The sequence below is a fragment of the Musca autumnalis genome, unplaced genomic scaffold, assembly GCF_047663935.1.
Source record: "Musca autumnalis isolate F117 unplaced genomic scaffold, ASM4766393v1 scaffold_1, whole genome shotgun sequence".
Taxonomy (NCBI): Eukaryota; Metazoa; Arthropoda; class Insecta; order Diptera; family Muscidae; genus Musca; species Musca autumnalis.
This window is the reverse complement of record NW_027411644.1, coordinates 306,809,801-306,828,349: the sequence shown is the minus strand read 5'-3', so window position 1 is coordinate 306,828,349 and position 18,549 is coordinate 306,809,801. Positions and strand designations below refer to the sequence as shown.

The 18,549-nt window shown below is 43.2% G+C and overlaps 2 protein-coding genes across 2 annotated transcripts in view; one reads left to right on the top strand and one right to left on the bottom strand.

Moving 5' to 3' along the window:
* The window catches only part of LOC141389894 (palmitoyltransferase ZDHHC6-like), a 63,189-nt gene that overhangs the window by 17,943 nt on the left and 26,697 nt on the right, over positions 1-18,549 (top strand). The window lies entirely within an intron of this gene.
* On the bottom strand, positions 9,291-18,515 carry IFT54 (intraflagellar transport 54). The gene is made up of 5 exons (XM_073962085.1): positions 18,263-18,515; positions 18,077-18,194; positions 10,110-11,677; positions 9,850-10,049; positions 9,291-9,699 (listed from the first exon to the last, which is right to left on the bottom strand). Exons 1-5 carry the CDS (start codon positions 18,395-18,397, stop codon positions 9,552-9,554), a joined length of 2,169 nt encoding a protein of 722 aa, XP_073818186.1. The 5' UTR covers positions 18,398-18,515; the 3' UTR covers positions 9,291-9,551.

Genomic DNA, 18,549 nt, shown 5'->3' with positions numbered 1-18,549 from the left:
AATTAAGCAATTCAAGTAGTTTTCAACGTTTTAAAATATTGATTTTAAAAGAATTTTACTTCATAAAATTATCGTCCGTGGGGAAAATTCCGAGGGAAATATTCATGATTGCCCTGTATATATCGCTGCAGGTTGTTCTAGCGTCCACTTTAAGGTGGTACAATTTTTCAAAAACATGTGCATACTTTCCTAGAAAATGACCCGAAAGATGTGAAAAAAAATTTCCGTCACCAACTAAAATGACTAATGACTCATCATCAGTTGTGACATTCGGTCCTCGGAAACGACCAGAGAGGTATTGTGCTAGCGGAGCAGATTTATACCTCTACGTTTTGCAGGGTCAATGAGGACGCCCCTACCAGAATTAGCGGATAGTGTCACAGTTCGCCAGAAATAACCATAATAACCTGGCAACCGGTTATTTCTCTTGGATCAGACCATCTCCCAATAAATGTCTCCATCAGCAGACTACCCGACTTCATCACCTCAGAACGCCGCATTTTCATCAATCATGGGCAAGCTAATTGGCCGACTTTCAGAGAATGCAGCAATCACCGCTTCAGAGATCTGCCCAATCCTTCTGATGTTCGGGCAGCAGAAACGACGTTCCGAGACATCATCACTGCTGCAGCCGCTTTCCAGCACAGGCTACACAGGATTAGCAAATGAGCGTGATGAGCTTCGCCGTGTCAAATCCCGTCACACCAGTGTCAGGGAGCTGACACTGGATGTTAACATGTTAGTCGGTGATCATAAGCGGAACAAGTGATTAAGTCATCTGAAGGGTTGCAACATTGGTACTCGAATAGTGAATTGTGGGTAACGGTTAAGTCACACTCTAGCCTTGGAAAGAAGGAAGATAGGACGTCAGTCACGTTTGGCGACGTTACGCTGACTGATCCGAAGAAGTGAGCAATTTTTATACCCTCAGCATTTATGCTAACGAGGGTATATACACTTTCATACGGGCAAAATGTGACTCATCGAAATAATGGTTTTAGACCCCAAGTATGCTTGGACGAAATGTGTTTCAGACAATTTGGAGTTGATTTAGCCATGTCCGTCCGTCTGTCTGGCTGGTGCGCACGATAACTCTCGAACGGAGCAACCGATTCGGTTCAAAATTTGGCTTTCGCAATATTTTGCCCAAACTTAGTTTAAGTTCGAAGATGGGTTATATCGGTCCACTCCTTCCGGTACCTCCCACACAAAAGTTCCAAAATGTTGGAAAATTTGTGCGCACGATAACTCTTGAAGGGAGTAACCGATTTGGCCCATACTTTGTACATCGTGAAAGTTCTACCAGACTTAGATGAAGTTTAAATATGGACTCAATCGGTCCACTCCTTCGGGTACCTCCCACACAAAATTTCGGAAAAGTTCAGTTTAGGTCCTGCTCTCGTATCGCTTTGATTGTGTTGTAGCAACTTGTATTCGCTGTCCCTCATACGACGGTACAAGTTTCATAAGGGGCAAGTTCATACTTCCTGAGAAAATAGCCTGAAAGGTGCAAAAAAAACCCTACGACACCGTGTGCAGTGGTTGGAGCGCAAGATAAATCTCGAACGGATCTGCCAATTTGGTCCAAAATTTGGCCTTCGTAATATTTTGTCCAAACATAGTTTAAGTTCGAAGATAAACCATGTCAGTCCACTCCTTCAGGTACCTCACAAAAATTCAAAAATCTTCGGAAAAAAATATGCGCACGATAACTCTTGAAGGGAGTGACTGATGTAATCCATACTCTGCACATCCTAATATATCTACCAGATATAGATCAGGTTCGAATATGGACTATATTTGTGCACTCCTTTGGGTACCTCCCACACATAATTTCGGATTAATTCACTTTAAGATCTGCTCTCGAATCACTTTGATTTTTGTTGAAGCGATTTGCATTCGCTACCCCCATTACGACGGTAAACGTTTTTTCAGGAGCAGGTCCATATTTCTTGGGAAAACATTCCGAAAGGTATAAAAAGCCCTATGTCACCATATGTGGCTCTCGAACTGTTCTACCGATTTGGTGCAACATTTGGTCTTCGTCATATTTTATCCAAACTTAGTTTCATGGGGCAATACCGGTCCCCAACTTCCGGTACTTCTCCCCAATATTTAAAAAATGTCACTAAAATGTTAGGACGATATCACTTGAATGGTGCAACCAATTTGGTCCAATCTTTGGATCACCTAATATTTTGTCAAAATTTAGTTAAACTTCAAAAATGGCCCATATCGGTCCTCCCTAAGGGTATCTTCCCCACAAAAGTTCAACATTTGTGTTAATTCCTAATCGACATTTTTGTCGGCAAGTTCAAATGTTGAAAAAGGGCCACCAAATTCTGAAGAGACGCTAAATACATTCTATCTGTCCGTAGATGAAAGTTTCAATTCACATTGGCTGAGGGTATACCTCTGTCGGCAAAGCCGACTGACACTTTTTTACTTGTTTTTTAAATCGACACTGTATCGAGAACTCCGGAGTGACAGGGCGATGAGAAGAGTACTACTCCGCATTAGATCTCTTCCTGCCGAGGATGAACCTCCACAATTTACAATGGATGATGTTGGGAATGTCATCAGGAACGCTAAATCATCCAAATCGTTGGGCACTTATGAAATCTCCATGGTAAAGCTGAAACTGCTGGATGTGCCGGAAGTCGTTTTTCTCTCTCTCTCTCTCTTGCTAGCTTCCCACATCGTTCCCTCAGTCTGAAAATGGGCAGGGTGGTCCCGCCCGTAGCAAAGACCCTTGAGGCCTTATTCCTACCCAGTATCAGAAATAGCTGTCCAGCTGCCAATCATCAGCATGGCGTCTGTAAGCAGCACAGCACAACAACAACGCTGCACGTCATCTCCACACATATTCGGGTATGGTCTGAGGCATACTTCACCTCTCACATCACGCCTCAAACATTTTGTTCACCCCATTTACTCCTATATTTTGCGAATTTCTTGGGTCTACGATTCATTAGGGCATTTAAAAAGAAGTTTACACCCTAGTCCGTCTACAAAATACTCGAACAATAAGCTTAGATTGGCTGAACAAAATGCTTGAGGAGCTTTTGATACTGTCAAGCACTTCACGCTGTTTGAGGTCATCGGGCAGACTACCCTCCGGCCAAGGTTGAAACGTTGGGTACTCAATTATAACGGGTGATCCACTAGAGATACTTTTTTCAATAGCATTTGTTTGACTGATCTCGTGTGAGTCGTATCATGCTGTCATGTTATTTGTGTTAAGTATTCGGGTATGTTCTGAGACACACTTCACCTCTCACTTCACTCTTCAAGCATTTTGTGCACCCCATCGTGGAAAGACTACTCATCAATATTTGAAAATCGTTAAACCTTATTACGAAAATGCACGTTCTTTGAGGAATGTGTTTCTAGCCAAATTTTGTTCAGTGTTTTCTGAGTAAAATATACAAAAAGTGTCTAGAAAATAACCACTTTGGGGGGCCAGGCTGTCCGGGCTTTCCCCTGGCTAGTCGGTGGTTCTGGAGATAGGTTTCACTCTTCATAGCTTCAACTACTTGTTTCTGAATTCCAAACACGAATGGCGCCCAACGTGTCTGACTAGGCCTGTAGTGTGATTCTCTTACACAGGTTTAGAGTTACTGACAAAAATCGGTAAAATTAAAACGCAAAATTATAAATGAAATTTTCAAATAAAAGTTGAAACGGTGGAACTTTACGACTACTTTTTATTTGTCGCTAACTTAGCGAATAATACCGTGAATTACCGAAATTATAAGCATTTTAATTTTACCGACTTTTAGGGAATCGCACTACTGGCGATGGTTTGATCGATAATTTCAATCAGTGCAGCGCCTGTAGGATAGACTTTTAATAAGTCTAGTGCCACCAACGCTGCTCTATGTTACGCCCTACTTTGTTTTCTGATGCCGTGCAAAACGTTGAGCTAATTATCTACTCTATCAGTGCCATGCTGTTCTGATCATTATCTAGGACGGAATGCTTCAGCTAATGATGTGCCTTAAAATCACCTAGTAACAGCCGATTATTGTCTGACAATAGCGGCCTAATGGTAGGTCAAGAAACCTTGATTACAGCTGCCTAGAGATAGCGGACAGAAGGTGTGGTAGTATCGATCTGGTTAAGTTTTTCCTCAGAGCCATCACAACGGTAAAACTATATTTATTGTTCTTCTAACCACTATGGCAAAATTTTTTATCGACGATGATTACATTGAATAGCTGGACATTTAAGCCAGCATCTTAGGCTAGATGGGTCCATAGTGATTCAGGTTAGCTGGGCTTGCAGGAATGCGAAAAGGTGCTGTGTGAGGTGCGATAACTGACCCCGTTTAGGTCATGTGTCTGAGACATCGGTTTCAGGAGTGAGATATAACTATTAGGTACCTAGAGATGCTCGATCGGTCTGGTCTCCCTAGTCGTCGTGGCCTTCTTATCACATAACCTTTCGGTTACTGACTCAATGCCTTCAGAATGTCAATTTGTGATACCCGTTGAACAGATTGGGTCCGCGTAATCCATAAGCGGTCGACAAATGGTTTTACATGTGGTATGGTCTCTTTGTTCTGCCGGTTCGTGCTTTTAGGATCTTATTTATCTCCCTCAAATTTCTAGTTACCAACTCAGCGTGTTTACAAAAAAGGGATATATGTATTATCAAAGGTGACGTCTAATATTTTGAAGCTTTTGGTACGTCGGGATATTCTGCCTGCGGATATTGATATTCAGTTCGGCATTTACCACTTTTATCCAAGATGTTAGGATGGAATGTGTACGTGAAACTTATACATACGTTGCGGAAATCTCTGAGAGAGGGGAGGTAGTTGTTAATGTTTGTTTCTATCTCTTTGATTCCCTTTCTGTCGATATGATTATGTAATCGTCAGAATATGAGATATGTTGAACGTCGTTTGGTTGATTGGGGCTTTGGATGAATAAACGTTGAATAGTAGGGTTACTTTTTATGTAGCAGGATCTTACTTAGTCCACTGAATTCTACATAAGATCACCTACCGGTCATCTAGTTTGTTAACCATATCATGGAGTGATTCGGTAGAGTGGTCTCCATGGCTTCCCTTTTTGACTGTGACGAAGGCTTTCGATAAGTCGAGCACCACTATTATTTTTCTTTAGTTGTTGTTGTTGTAACGGTGTTTTATTATTATGTTTGTATCTTCGTTCTCCTGTTCAATCTGGCTCTGGGTCTATCTCCAGTTCCAGGAAGTTGGCTACTTCGGTGGGATGTATCGGTGGCCAGCAGGTGGCGATTGGGATGGCTCTCACGGTAACACCCGAGCAAGTACTGCAACGATAGCATCTCATTATGTTGTCGTCCTGGAAGAATCTTTGCCTACTCATGTAGATGGTCCACTGGAGATTTGATGAGGCACCCTGTTGCTTTATACGTGGTCAACAAGGTTTTTTTTTATCTGCACCCCAAGTGCTGCCGGCTAGGGACTTGAGGACCTTGTTCCTACATTTCAGTTTATTGCAGATAGCTGTGGCATGCGCGGACGACGTGTCGAATGTGACCCATAGAATTTTGGGGCAGTTTGTGGTCGGAATTCTGTTACCATTGACCCTGACATTCAACTCTCTTCTTTACTACGCCGTCCATGCGGTGAACAGAGTGGCCGTCGATTTAGTGGCGGATATCTGCATTTTCCTCGCGTGGAAAAAGGTGGTAAGATCGGTTAAATAGGAGTTCAGTCTCTCAGGAGTTCTCATCAGGGTAGGTACCTGACGTCAGGATCGTACAATCATCCCCATACGTTACGATCTCAACATATATTGATTATCCAACGTTTCAGACTTGGCCGGAGGGTTGTCTGCTCGATGTCCTCGAACAGCGTGGAGTGCTTGACAGTATCAAAGGCTTTTGATAAGTCAAGCGCCACCATCACGGCCGTTCCTGGTTGAGTCCTCGACAAATATGTGTGGAGATGGCGTGCAGCGCTGTTGTCGTGCTGTGCTGCTTACGGAATCCATGCTGATGATCGGCAACTTAATAGTATTTGTAATGCTGGGGAGGACTAAGGCCTCAGGAGTCTTCGCTACAGGGGACAAAAGCGAAATCGGCCTGTACGATTCACCTTTGCTGGAATCCTTGCCTGGCTTCAGTAGCGGGACCATCCTGCCCATTTTCCAGACTTCGGGAACAATAAGGGTGCCTAGCGACAGGTTGAGAACTTTAGTGAGATACTCCACTCCCGGCTCATCCAGCTGTTTCAACATTACCATGGGAATTCCGTCAGGTCCCAACGCTTTGGATGATTTAGCGTTCCTGATGGCATTCGCAACATCATCCATTGTAAACTGTGGTGGTTCATCCTCGGCAGGAAGAGATCTAATGCGACGTAACACTCTTCTCTTCGCCCTGTCACTCTCGGGGTGCTCGACAAACAGTCGATTGAAATAACTTGCGCACCTCTTCGGGTCAGTCAACGTAACGTCGCCAAACGTGACTGAGGTCCTGTCATCCCTCCTTCCGGGGTTCGAGAGTGACTTAACCGTTGTCCACAATTTGCTTATACCGGCTCCAATGTTGCAACTCTTCAGATGATTTAATCACTTGTTCCGCTTATGTTCGCCGACCAGCCTGTTAACTTCCAGTGTCAGCTCCCTGACTCTAGGGTCGTCGGGGTTGGTTCGACGAAGCTCATCACGCTCATTTGCTAATCCCGTCGCCTCTGCCGGGAAATTTGGTCTTACTTCGGGTATTCGACCAGAAGGTATATGGCGAGCAGCTGCAGCATTGATGATGTCTCGGAACGTCCTTTCCGCTACCCGAACATCAGAAGGATTGGGCAATTCTCTGAAGTGGTGATTGGTGAACTCTCTGAAACTCGGCCAATCAGCTTTCCCATGATTGACGAATGTGCGGCGTTCAGAGGTGATGAAATCGGGTGGTCTGCTGATGGAGACAATTATGGGGAGATGGTCTGAACCAAGGGAAATGACGGGTTGCCAGGTGACGTCATTTGTCAGACAAGGTGACACGATGGTTATGTCTGGCGAACTGTGATACGCTCCTCTAATTCTGGTAGGGGCGTCCTCATTGACCGAGCAAAACGTAGAGCTATCAATCTGCTCAGCCAGCGCTATACCTCTCTGGTCGTTTCCGAGGGCCGAATGCCACATCTCATGATGCTCATTAAAGTCCCGAAGGACCAGACGATTATGACTTTCCAAAAGCGGGCTAATGTCAGGCTTATAATCTGAGATACAGCTATTTCTCGGCGGGTTGTATACGTTCAGCAACTCTATCTCGGCAGTTCCACACCTGACTGCTACCCCCATACATTCCATGTACGGGTCATTAGAGGCAGGCTCAAGCGAAATAGGTCTGTATTGAACAGACTGGTGCAAAAGGAAAGCTAATCCCCCACTTCCACATCTGGTGCGATCCTTCCTTATTACGTTGTAACCATCACAACGTACTGAGCTGTGGTCGTTCAGCATGGTTTCCTGCACCGCCGCGACCTTGATATTCTTCCGATTCATAAAGTCTACTATTTCATCGATCTTACTTACCACGGAACCCATTGCAATTAAATTGCAAAAAGGATGCATTTTCTGGAATTGGAACAACAACGGCTGGTGTTAAATGCTGCGCGTGCGGCTGCTGTTGGGGGGCGACTGCGGGGGAGTTTCGTTATCCGACGACGAAGGAGTTTTGTAATCTGACGACGACTCACTGGGGGCTGTGTTCGCGCAGCATGCAGCACCATAGTCCCTATCGTAGTCCCTCGCGTGGGCAAGTCCAGAGCAACCCCTTAAATGCACCCGCTCCTGACATCTATTGTATCTCACCGAAGATTGGATATGGGTGAAGATGCGGATGTGATAAACCGAGCACAAATATATTGGTCCTGGGTTTTCCTCCGTCCAGGCATGGACCAAAAGAATCCGGAGCAGACATTCCGGAATATGCCGCTCCCAGCACAGAAAAACGAAACAAATACAAACACATGTACACTGAGGTGACAGCCGCTGGCCAGAACGCTGATGTTGTGTGGTCCCGGGTCAATCCGGTACAGAGAACCCGCTGCCGTGGGATTTATTGTAATTCTGGTGGTTACATCACCGAGGGTGGTTCAGCGTTTTGGGATCTTAAGCCATATTGATGGTTGCTATGTGGAAGTGCTTCGTGAATTAAGGCAGGAGCATAGGTTATAGGATATTTATATCTGGTGGTAGGTGCGTTATTGGACGATAGGAGCTGCCCATGTGAGCGGTTCGCATGTCCCCTCAAAGATTTGTAGCCAAGCTATACGGACCAATCGGAGCTCTTGGAGATTTTAATACTTATAAGCCCATTTTCACTTGTTATGTTGATGTGGTCTAGTACAGGAAGGTGTTCTACAAAATTATTTGCAGAAGGAAGGATTCTTTGGTGTTGTTTCTAGCATTCGAAGGATAGATCGTATTCCAATCGAGATCAGATTGCTCTAAGTACCTGTACAAAAGATCTCATTTATGATTATGTTGAATCTCTTTAGAGAGACCTTGAATCATGGCGTCTGATGTGTTTTCTTTTTAATTTTCAGTCAATCTGTTGTCCCAGTCGGCAATATTGAAGTTCGCAAATGTTGTTTCTCCGATCAGGAACGTGTTCTACAAATTTTCTGCAGAAGGCTGCTGCTATTCGGGATGGGTTTTTTGCCGTTGCTTCTCCGAAGGTTATAGTTATACTGTAATTTCTCCTAGTATTCAAGAGCTTTCTAACCGTGCCCGAAAGTCTTTTTGGAGCCGTGATCGGATTCCTGTAAGTGTTAATAGTGATGGGATTGTTGATATGTGTTAAATTTATTGAGTTGCATGCTGTGGTGTTTGAAGTTGCGGGGCGTGTTCGTGATTTGGGGGTAAAGGAAATGGAGTTGGTGGATGGACATCTATATGCTTTGGTATTATCCCGTACATCTCAGAGGTATGCCCCCCCCTGACACTCATTACACATCACCCGAGTATCCTTTACCCGTGGAGCAGACTGGGCTTGGTTTGCTTCAGTGTCACCGGTGTAGAGTAAAAGAAGGCTAAGCAGGCAAGCAACCGTTTTCTGTCAGAACGGGCTCCAAAAATATTATTTGTTCTCAGTCAAAAAAAAAAAAAAAAAAATCGCATGATTCCAAAAATGTCGTTGAATTTAAAAATCCTTGAACTATTTTTAATAAAATGCTTCTTTTTAGCAGGTGCGACAACAACGTTGACAACAAAATACGTTTAATGTTGACATCAATTTTAAGATCGAATTAATTATAACAAAAATAAGCTCACAACGACTTGAATAAATATTGTGATTTTCTTTTTTATTGATTCAACTAATTATGACACACGATACCTGAGGGTGTGTGTGAGTGTTTGTTCGATACTTATCAAAAAAGAAATCAATAAACAACTGCGGCTTTCTTGCAACTACGCCTTACAAATCTTAATATTTTTCACAAATTTTGGTGACAACAAATATAAAGAGTAAATACAAAGAGTAGGTGGAACAAACACGATCACTCGCCCGCTCACTTACTCCTCCACATATACATAACAACAAATCAATTAGGACTGTGTTAACATTTTAAATATTTTTTCATTATTTTGTAAAATTTTAACACGACTTGCATCAATCATTTCCAAATATTCTTGAATGCTGGACTCAATTTGTAGCAATTGATTTTTCATGGGTTCTGTGGCCGATTCGGTGAGACTGAAAAGGGAAAAATTGTTAAGTGCTCCAATCTTTTGGGATTATTCTGAACGAAAATTCCCCGTGATTTTTTCATTTTCCCCCTTAATTTGAAAAGGCGGAAAAACAAAATGTTCAGAATAACCCTATTTATGTTGCTCTGTAACTCACCTCTTCTCCCTTTTCAATTGATTAGCTGCCTGGGTATAGGTATCACGCCACATTGTAAATTCCAATTGCATGGCATCAATATCTTCTGGTATAAAATCCATTAGCTTACCCAAGGGATTTATGGACTTGGTTAAACTTTGTATAACATCGCGCAAATTATTCATGGAGGTTTGTTTCATAACCATGCCATTGACGGTGTCCTGGAAGAAAAAATATTTTAGATAACAGAATCCAACAAGTGATCCAATTCTCCACCATACCTTTTCATTCTTAATCTGTTGATTGACATCCTTTTGTTGGGTCAGCTCCTTCTGGGTTTCCAATATTTGCTGTACCAAGTGACCTTGTTGTTCCATGGCATTTGCATCCATACCATTTTCACCAGCCAATCGATTATCATTTGCCGATAATTCACCAGAATTTATGACATCAGGATTTTCAATAATAACCAGATTTTCGCCATCATCATCCAAATCGCCAAAATTTTCCAATTTCACTTGTATGCCAGACATTTTGATTTGATCATTCGGCTGTAGAATAATTTCAATATTACGATCTCGGCGTCGTGGTGCCCCTGGTCGTGCTGAAGCTGGCCTTGCTGATGGGGGTCGTAATGATGTTCTTGGACGAGCGGCTTTAGTTGTAGAATCTTTGGAATTTTCTCTTATAAATGTGGATTCACGTTTTATTATGGGATCAGCAGCGGTAACAAGCCCCGCAGCTATGGCTACGGGTGGGGCTGGTGATTCATTTGGTTGAGCTTTAATGGGACTTGGTGGAGTGGGAATCTTTTCAATAGTTTCCTTTTTTATTTTGGGAGATTGGGTTTCTTGAGTAAGTGTTGGTTGTTGTTGCTGCTGCATTTCTCCCACAGCTTCTTTAAGTTTGTCATTATGTGTCATAACTTCCATTGCTCCTTCTTCTTGCATGGTGGTGTCATTATTTTGCCTTTTATTTCGTGATTTACTTGAGGACTTTTTGCGTTCTTCCTTTTCTTGAATACTATTTTCCTCTTGCATTTTGCTAACTCTTCCCGATGATTTTCGGCTATCACTTTTATTTTCCACGTCTTTAGGTGGTGACATTTCTACGTTTTCCTCTTTTGCTTGCCTAGATTTTCCGCCAGAACTTTTGCCACTACTTGTTCTTCCTGGCTTTAAAACGTCTCCGTTTTGTTTTTCTTTCCCATTCTCAATTTCCAATAACTTATTTTCGATAACTATGCCACCATTTAAATTGTCCATAGGGATCGCATCACCCATCAAACTATTTTTTCTTTCCATTTTCTTTGCCTCCTCTTCATGTGAGCATTGAAGAGCCTCATCCCCGTCCTTTGTAGGTTCCTCTTTTTTCTTCGTTTTCACTTCTTCATTGGGAGAAATACTTTTCTTGCTATTTTGAGAATCGCTTTTCATCAATTTCTTGCTAGACGATTCCTTCGATTTAGCTGAAGCTTTCTCCTTAACCTTTGTCTTAGAAGAATGGTCTTTTTCTTTGGTGTTAGAGGATTTCTCTTTTTCCTTGGTACGTTTTGTTTTCTCTTCCTTGTTAACCGATCCTTGCTTGCTAACCTTACTGGTGGTGTTGGTTTTACTAGCCTTTGTCGTATCTTTTGCCTTGGATGCTTCTTTATCCTTTACCTTCTCCTTGGGCTTCTCACTGGCCTTGGTATCTTTACCCTTAAGAACTTGTTCCACTGCCGTTTGCCAATTTAGTTTGTTCTCTATGATTTTACCCATCAACTGCAGCAGTTCATTGGTCTTCTCTGCTTCATGGCCAGCCACAATTTTTGATGTCTTCACCGTTATGGGGACATTGGTACAAATTCCTGAAAAAAAAACAAATTTATTAGGTCTGATTTATAGAAACCACCAGACGCCAGGATTTAAGGACTCCATAAAGAACATGAAAACTTGTGGAAAAACGTAAGTGATATGTGGCGCAATCACTTACAGTTTTAGAAACATATCGAATCCTTTGAAGAAACAATATTGTTACGAATGTAACTGATAGGTTTATGTTAGTTTAGTTTAATTTCCGTTAATTTAAAAATTTGAATTGTAACGTAAAGTTTTTATTACGCAGTTACTTTATTTAAGCAACAACAACTACCATGTAGAACTCTCTTCATCATTCTAGTCGTTACATTACCTTTTGTTAATGTTCTTTTGTTTGTTTTGCCATAATAATGTAATTATCGTTAGTTCCTACTTCTTGTATTTCGTGTTGTTGTTTGTTGTTGTAATAAACGTCATTACTGTGCTTGTCTACTTGTATGTATGTGAGTATGGTTGTTCGCTTAGTGCGAATGTGCGTCTGTGTGTTCGCTGCACAGATTCGAGAGGTTGCCATATGTTCTAGATATTTCTAGACCAAGGAGATTTTGGGTATAAATAGAGTTACGAATGGCAACATTGAGTTGAGTTGTGTTTTAAGCGTTGAACTGAACAGATCGGTTAAATAAGAGCTGCGTGCTAACTAGAGACTTGCTGTGTGCTTTGTAATTAAAGTCGGTTCTGAATAAGTGTAATAAAGTAAATAAAGCATTGTAGAAACGTAATCTAAAACGAACCCTGTTTTATTTGGTACAAATCGTATCGGGGAATAAAACAACGTCTACACGGAGATTAGTTAAACCTAATTCCGTAACAATATCTTATCATCAATATCGAACAGCAGCATCATTTTGTACACAATTTGTAAAACTACATCCCGCACCACACCGTAATAGAAGGAGATTAAACCGAACCAGATACTGAACCGGCTATCATTATAACGGAAAATGTGCTAACAAGTTCCAAATAAGTTCCAAAGCGATCGGTCCGGATGGTTTGGCCACAAAGATGTTGAAGCATATTGAGTGAAGTGATGTAACAACCTGTGCCTCAGCACCTTTGTAGGCAGCTCCTACAAGCAATATTCTCGCCTTACTTCATGAAGAACTTTTATCTAGCCGACCATCAACTTGACATCAGAGGTGGAAGTAGCACCACCACAATCCTCCACAACCAGATTTCGTTTCCACGACAATCGGATCTACGCTCCGGAACGACCCGAGTCCTTCTCGGCCAGGGATTGTCAACACAGCACCAGCTGTACAAACAAATTTTTTCCCCAGGTGAGCAAATCATGCCAGCCGTTTTGCTCAAGATCCTGTTGATTATGGCTGGCATCGAGCAGAATCCAGGCCCCACTTCCACCAAGGTGACAATATGCTGCATGTGTCATACTAGAATTACACGTAATTTAGTACAGGTTCAGTGTAGTCAGTGCCAAGGTTGATGTCACCTCAGGCGCTGCTCTGGTCTGGCAAGTCATCGCGACTACACAGACACATTTGTGGCAAGCTGTTGTGGTACCCCTCCAGCTGCTGGCCAAACAACAACTCGTGGCCGAACTGCGACAACGCCAACGGTCTGACGCTGTTCAGTCTGCAGCAACATTATTTGGAGTAATATTGCATCAGTGCGTTGTAATAGATGCAATAACTGGTGCCACTTGAGACGGTGCACAAATCTGCGCTCACATCGAGATTGGTCTGAAGACTTTGTGGCGGACTGATGCGCAAACTCTACCATAGCTAGCACCACACCAACCTCAACGAGCAACACCACCAATAGCAGTCATTCTGGCACATCAACATCCATGTCTCCTATCAGCACCCTGTCCTCCCCTCCATCTAACACTCCAGGACACTGCAGCATAAACATCCCGCCACAACAACAACAGATTCTGCTTAATGCTGCCACAGAGCCACAAAATCAGAGCCCTCCTCTCAACATCTGCAGCCATCACATCATGGTGTTGGTGGTTCCCACTCCTTTAAGATCTTGCAGCTAGGCTGCAACGGTCTGAGGAATAAAGTAGTGAAGATCACCAACTACATGCATGTCAACAACATCCCGATAGCTGCAATACAGGAGACTAAACTGACCAGCGATACCAGGCTCAACTCTCATGCAAATTTTATCATCGTCAGACAGGACAGGCGGCGCAACCATGGTGGAGGACTTGCGTTTATAATTAACCGTGACGTTAATTATCAGCTAACCCACCTCCCGTCCCAGCCTCACGACCAATACCTCGAGGCGATGGCTATCTCAGTGCGAACTGAAGGAGGCAATATGCTAGAGATAGTCAATGTCTACATCCCGCCCGTAAACAGCATAGGGTCAAGTTATCGTCCCTCCATTCGATACCTTCTAGAGGGTGATAACAGGATTATACTCGGTGACTTTAACACGCATCATGAGACCTGGTACTCGTCGCTTGCCCAAGACCAACGTGGGCTCAGTATTGCCGTTGAAATAGACGACTCGGAATTCGCAGCCATCAATGAAAACTTCCCCACCAGAATTACGGCCAACTGTTCAAGCTCCCCAGACATTACGATCGTCAGCTCGTCGCTCATTGCCACAACATCCTGGCAAACTCATGTGGCCCTAGACTCTGATCACATCCCCATCTTGATCACGGTGGAGAAGTCAAGCGACTTTATGGAGCATGATTCGTGAACTACAACAAAGCCAACTGGCATGGCTTCACGAATGAAGTTGAAACTGAACAGCCGCCCCCCTCATTTGCCACAAAGGGTGAGAATATCTTAAGGAATGTCATTCTCCGGGCGGCCAAGCTTCATATCCCAGCTGGAAGAATTCCGCAATGTAGACCGGGTTATCCTACGGCTGCAGCAAGACTTGCTGACCAACGCGACCACCTGCGTGCTACAAGCCCCGATGACCACAGGATTGCATCCTTGACGGCAGAGATTAATACTCTGGTCAACCAGCACCGTCGGGAAAAATGGATCAATCACCCCAACAATTGTGATGCTGGTTCACATAAATTATGGTCTACGATCAAAGGCCTATCCGGCGTACATAGCAACCAGGGTAACATTGCTATAACTTTCGACAACGCCCAACAGTCAGATGCCAAAAAGTGCGCAAATAAGTTCTGCCAGCAATTTATTGCCCATCCCACCACGCAGAAGAGCAACCCTTCGGAAATTCAGGAAACTCCCATGCGAGACCAATCCCCGCTCCTTCCCCCACCTGCTGAAGTCGAAGCCGCAATCTCCAAGGCGAAACCATCAAAAGCTCATGGCCCAGATGGCATCTCCATGGTGATGCTAAAGCACCTCGGTCCAATAGCCCAAGGGATTTCTGTCGCAACTTCTCAGTCTCTCGGTAAACCTGTTGGTAATACCAGAGATTTGGAAAGTTGCACGGGTAATCCCATTCCAAAGCCTGATAAACCGGCAAACTCTGGAGAATCATATCGTCCTATCTCCCTATTATCACATATTGCCAAGGTTTTGGAAGCGCTATTGCTGCCATCCATGACCGAACACCTCCAACTAGCTAATCATCAGCATGGATTTCGAAAGGCTCGTAGCACAACGACGGCTTTAAACGAGATAACTACACATATTTCGAATGGTTTCAACCAGAATCGACCGCCAGCATGGACTGTGATCGCCGCTTTGGACTTGTCAAAGACTTTTGACACGGTAGATCACTCGATTCTGATGGGTGACATTATGGATTCCACATTACCCAATATTACCAAGCGCTGGCTTACTCAAATTCACAAGACACGCCGCATATATAAAACAAAAGTCCAAGCCAAAAATAAGGTCCTGAAAGCGCTGGCAGGTACCACTTGGGGCAAAGACAAAGAAACGCTCACAGCGACATACAAGGCAATTAGTCGCTCAATTCTGAGCTATGCTGCCCCCGTTTGGACATCGTTTATGAGTGGCACCCAGTGGAGTAAATTACAGGTAGTTCAAAACAGTGCTTTGCGGTTTGCTACCGGATGTGTTTTGATGTCGAGTGTGGATCATCTACATGAGGAGACGAGGGTACTGTCGGTACAGCAACATAATGTGTTGCTTGCTAGACAGTTCCTCCTGCCCTGCCATCTGCCTAGTCATCCCAACCATCACATTGTGATGCTGGATCCTCATCCACGATACATCAGGAAGGACATCAGGCGCTACTGCCCGGACATCAAAGACGTCATACCATCAGACCTCAACAGATTGTCAATAGCAGCAGGTCTGAAACAGCTGCACACTCGGGCGGTCCAAGAGGCCGTCAACAGATACAGCCCTAATAAAGTCCTTAATCAACACCCACCAGCAATCTCTGACAGCGAGAGACAACTTCCCAGATCAACCAGAACCATCTTGGCACAGCTCAGATCTGGTAATAGCAATATATTAAACTGCTACCGTGCCAGAATAGTTCCAGGCACATTGGACCAGTGCCCAAGTTGCTCACAGTCTCCGCACAATACCGCACATTTATTCTCTTATCCGAATAAACCCACGGATTTGCGTCCCGTGGATCTCTGGATAAGACCGGTGGAAGTGGTCCGTTTTCTACAACTACCCATAGACAATTAGCCATATTTATACATTCTCTCATATCACACACATCAATCAACCAACACACACACACAACTAACCCACAATATCCCAATATACCTCCACAATCAATTCTCAGCCCACACTCATCCAAACACAATATCCCATTACACATCCCAACACAATAACCCATGCATGCCACATCCACACCAACTTTTGACACACGAATGATTAAAGTGGAAATCAATTGGTTGCAGACAACCTGTTACAACAACAACAACCAGATTTAAAGAAGCATAAAGGAAGATGCCACTTAAAAGAACAATACCAGTGAGGCTGAAAGCCTTCGTCAGATTCGATCGATCACATCATACTTTTGAGGGAAGCCAATGAAGACTACTCATCCCAATCCACCATAAGAGATGATTAACCAACTACAAAACCACATGACCGGTAGATAATCGTACATTGAATTCCGAGGACATTTCTTTGCAGACTACAACCCGAAACTATGACATCCGAAATCAACGGCTACCAACCTATCATCTTCAATCCCATGGCAGCGGGTTCTTTCGTACTGGATTGACCCGGAACCATAGTGTTTCGGCCGGCGGCTGCCAACCCAGCATCAAACCTACGGTTCTATGTAGGTTTTTATGCTGCTACAACAACAACAACCTATCATCTTGGACAAAAGAGGTAAATGAATACTGAACTAAACATCCATAAACACGGAGAAGTTGTTGAAGATTACTCCGAGTGCTTTCGGGTTTCGGAGAGTTGGTATTGTCCTGTCTCCAACCATGATGACCAATATCCTCCTTACCTCCTTTGTCCATGAGGTGAAGGTTGTTGCTGTGGATTTCGGCGCTGGTAGCTGCAAGTTTTTCTCATTCAGCCAGGATGGTATGCATTCATATTCACCTCCTTCCTGTACACCTTCTTTAACTTTCAGACTCTTGGACTTCTTTCCTCTGAATTCCACATTACCATTTTTCATCGTACCAAACAACACTGCATGATCGACAGTGTCAAATGCCTTTGACAACGCTGATGTTTCCTGCTGTAAATTGGACCGGGGCCTCTCTGTTGAAATTTCGGGCTCTCCTCATGGCTGCTCTTTTTCCATGTTCTACTCAGCAGATCTTAAGAGCATATTTTTTGCACCGATGATTTCAACATACAGAAATGTTTCCTCTCTGTCCGTTGGCTCCTGGAAGACTCTTTACTGTGTCCTCACAGTTGTCCAGATACTTCGCCTATTTCTCTCGGCGATGCTGGATGACTAAGTTGTTAATTTCGCCCAACAGAGTGGGGATTATTGGATCATCTGGAGAAGACTGGCGTATCTCGTCTTGTTTTTGTGCCTGTCGCGCAGCAGCTGTTGCAAAATTGGACATCCAGTGCTTCCTGTCTGGCACATAAGGACGACCAATTTTTGGCTCTCGAAGTCTCTGGACTTCGTAGCCGTAATGAGAATCGGGATGTGGTCCGATGCAAGGGATACACATGTTTGACATGATGTAAATGACAGAATATGTATCAATACATATGTGATTAATGTGTTCAATCCATGGCACAATTACCAAGGTAGTGGTATCACACCAGCTGTTCAAATATGGAGTACAAATCCCTTTATAAAAACATTATTTTTGCTGTAATTTCCCCAACAACATAAAGAATGTTTTGACAGCCACTACCTTGGTAATTGTACCATGGGTTCAATCCTTACATATAGCATGACACCTTTTTGAATGTTCTGCTTACATAACACATCTCATTCCTTACTCCGTCAGAAAGCTTGAATGTCTTTTTGGAAAAATTTAACACAATTTGAAGAAGCAATTTACTTACGCACAACATCAATCATTTTCTGCAGGAAACGCATTTTATCTTCACGATCTTTAATATTATCCGAGTTTAGTTCATCAGCAGTATAAAGGCCCTCAAAACAACCTGTATCACGTATAACCTTTAAATTACAAAAATACATGATTAATAATTAAAACAAGAATAAGAATTAACATTCCGTTTCTTTACCACAGCAAAGACATCATGAAGGAAGCGAAATGGTGGTTTCTTCAACAGTTTCTCCGTTAAGTGAGGCTTCTTTACATATTTGCCCAATGTTTCTTGGGTGTGTTTAATAACAGCAGGATTTATATCCTCTGACATATTTGAAGGCACTTGTTTTTTAATTTTGTTTAAAACAATTTTTAGTAACTCCACATTATTGTGTTTTGTTGAAATAAATTGATAGTATGTGGCTAATTGAGTGCTTAGTTACCTTGGCAACCGGGCAATACAATGACAGGACAACGGTGGCA

Coding starts and splice junctions, on each gene's coding strand:
- IFT54 (XM_073962085.1), bottom strand. CDS start 18,397: ATGTCAGAGGATATAAATCCTGCTGTTATTAAACACACCCAAGAAACA. Junction 11,678..18,076: donor GAAAATGATTGATGTTGTGC/GTAAGTAAATTG, acceptor TTTTTTTTTCAG/GAATTTGTACCAATGTCCCC. Junction 10,050..10,109: donor AACAGATTAAGAATGAAAAG/GTATGGTGGAGA, acceptor TTTTTCTTCCAG/GACACCGTCAATGGCATGGT.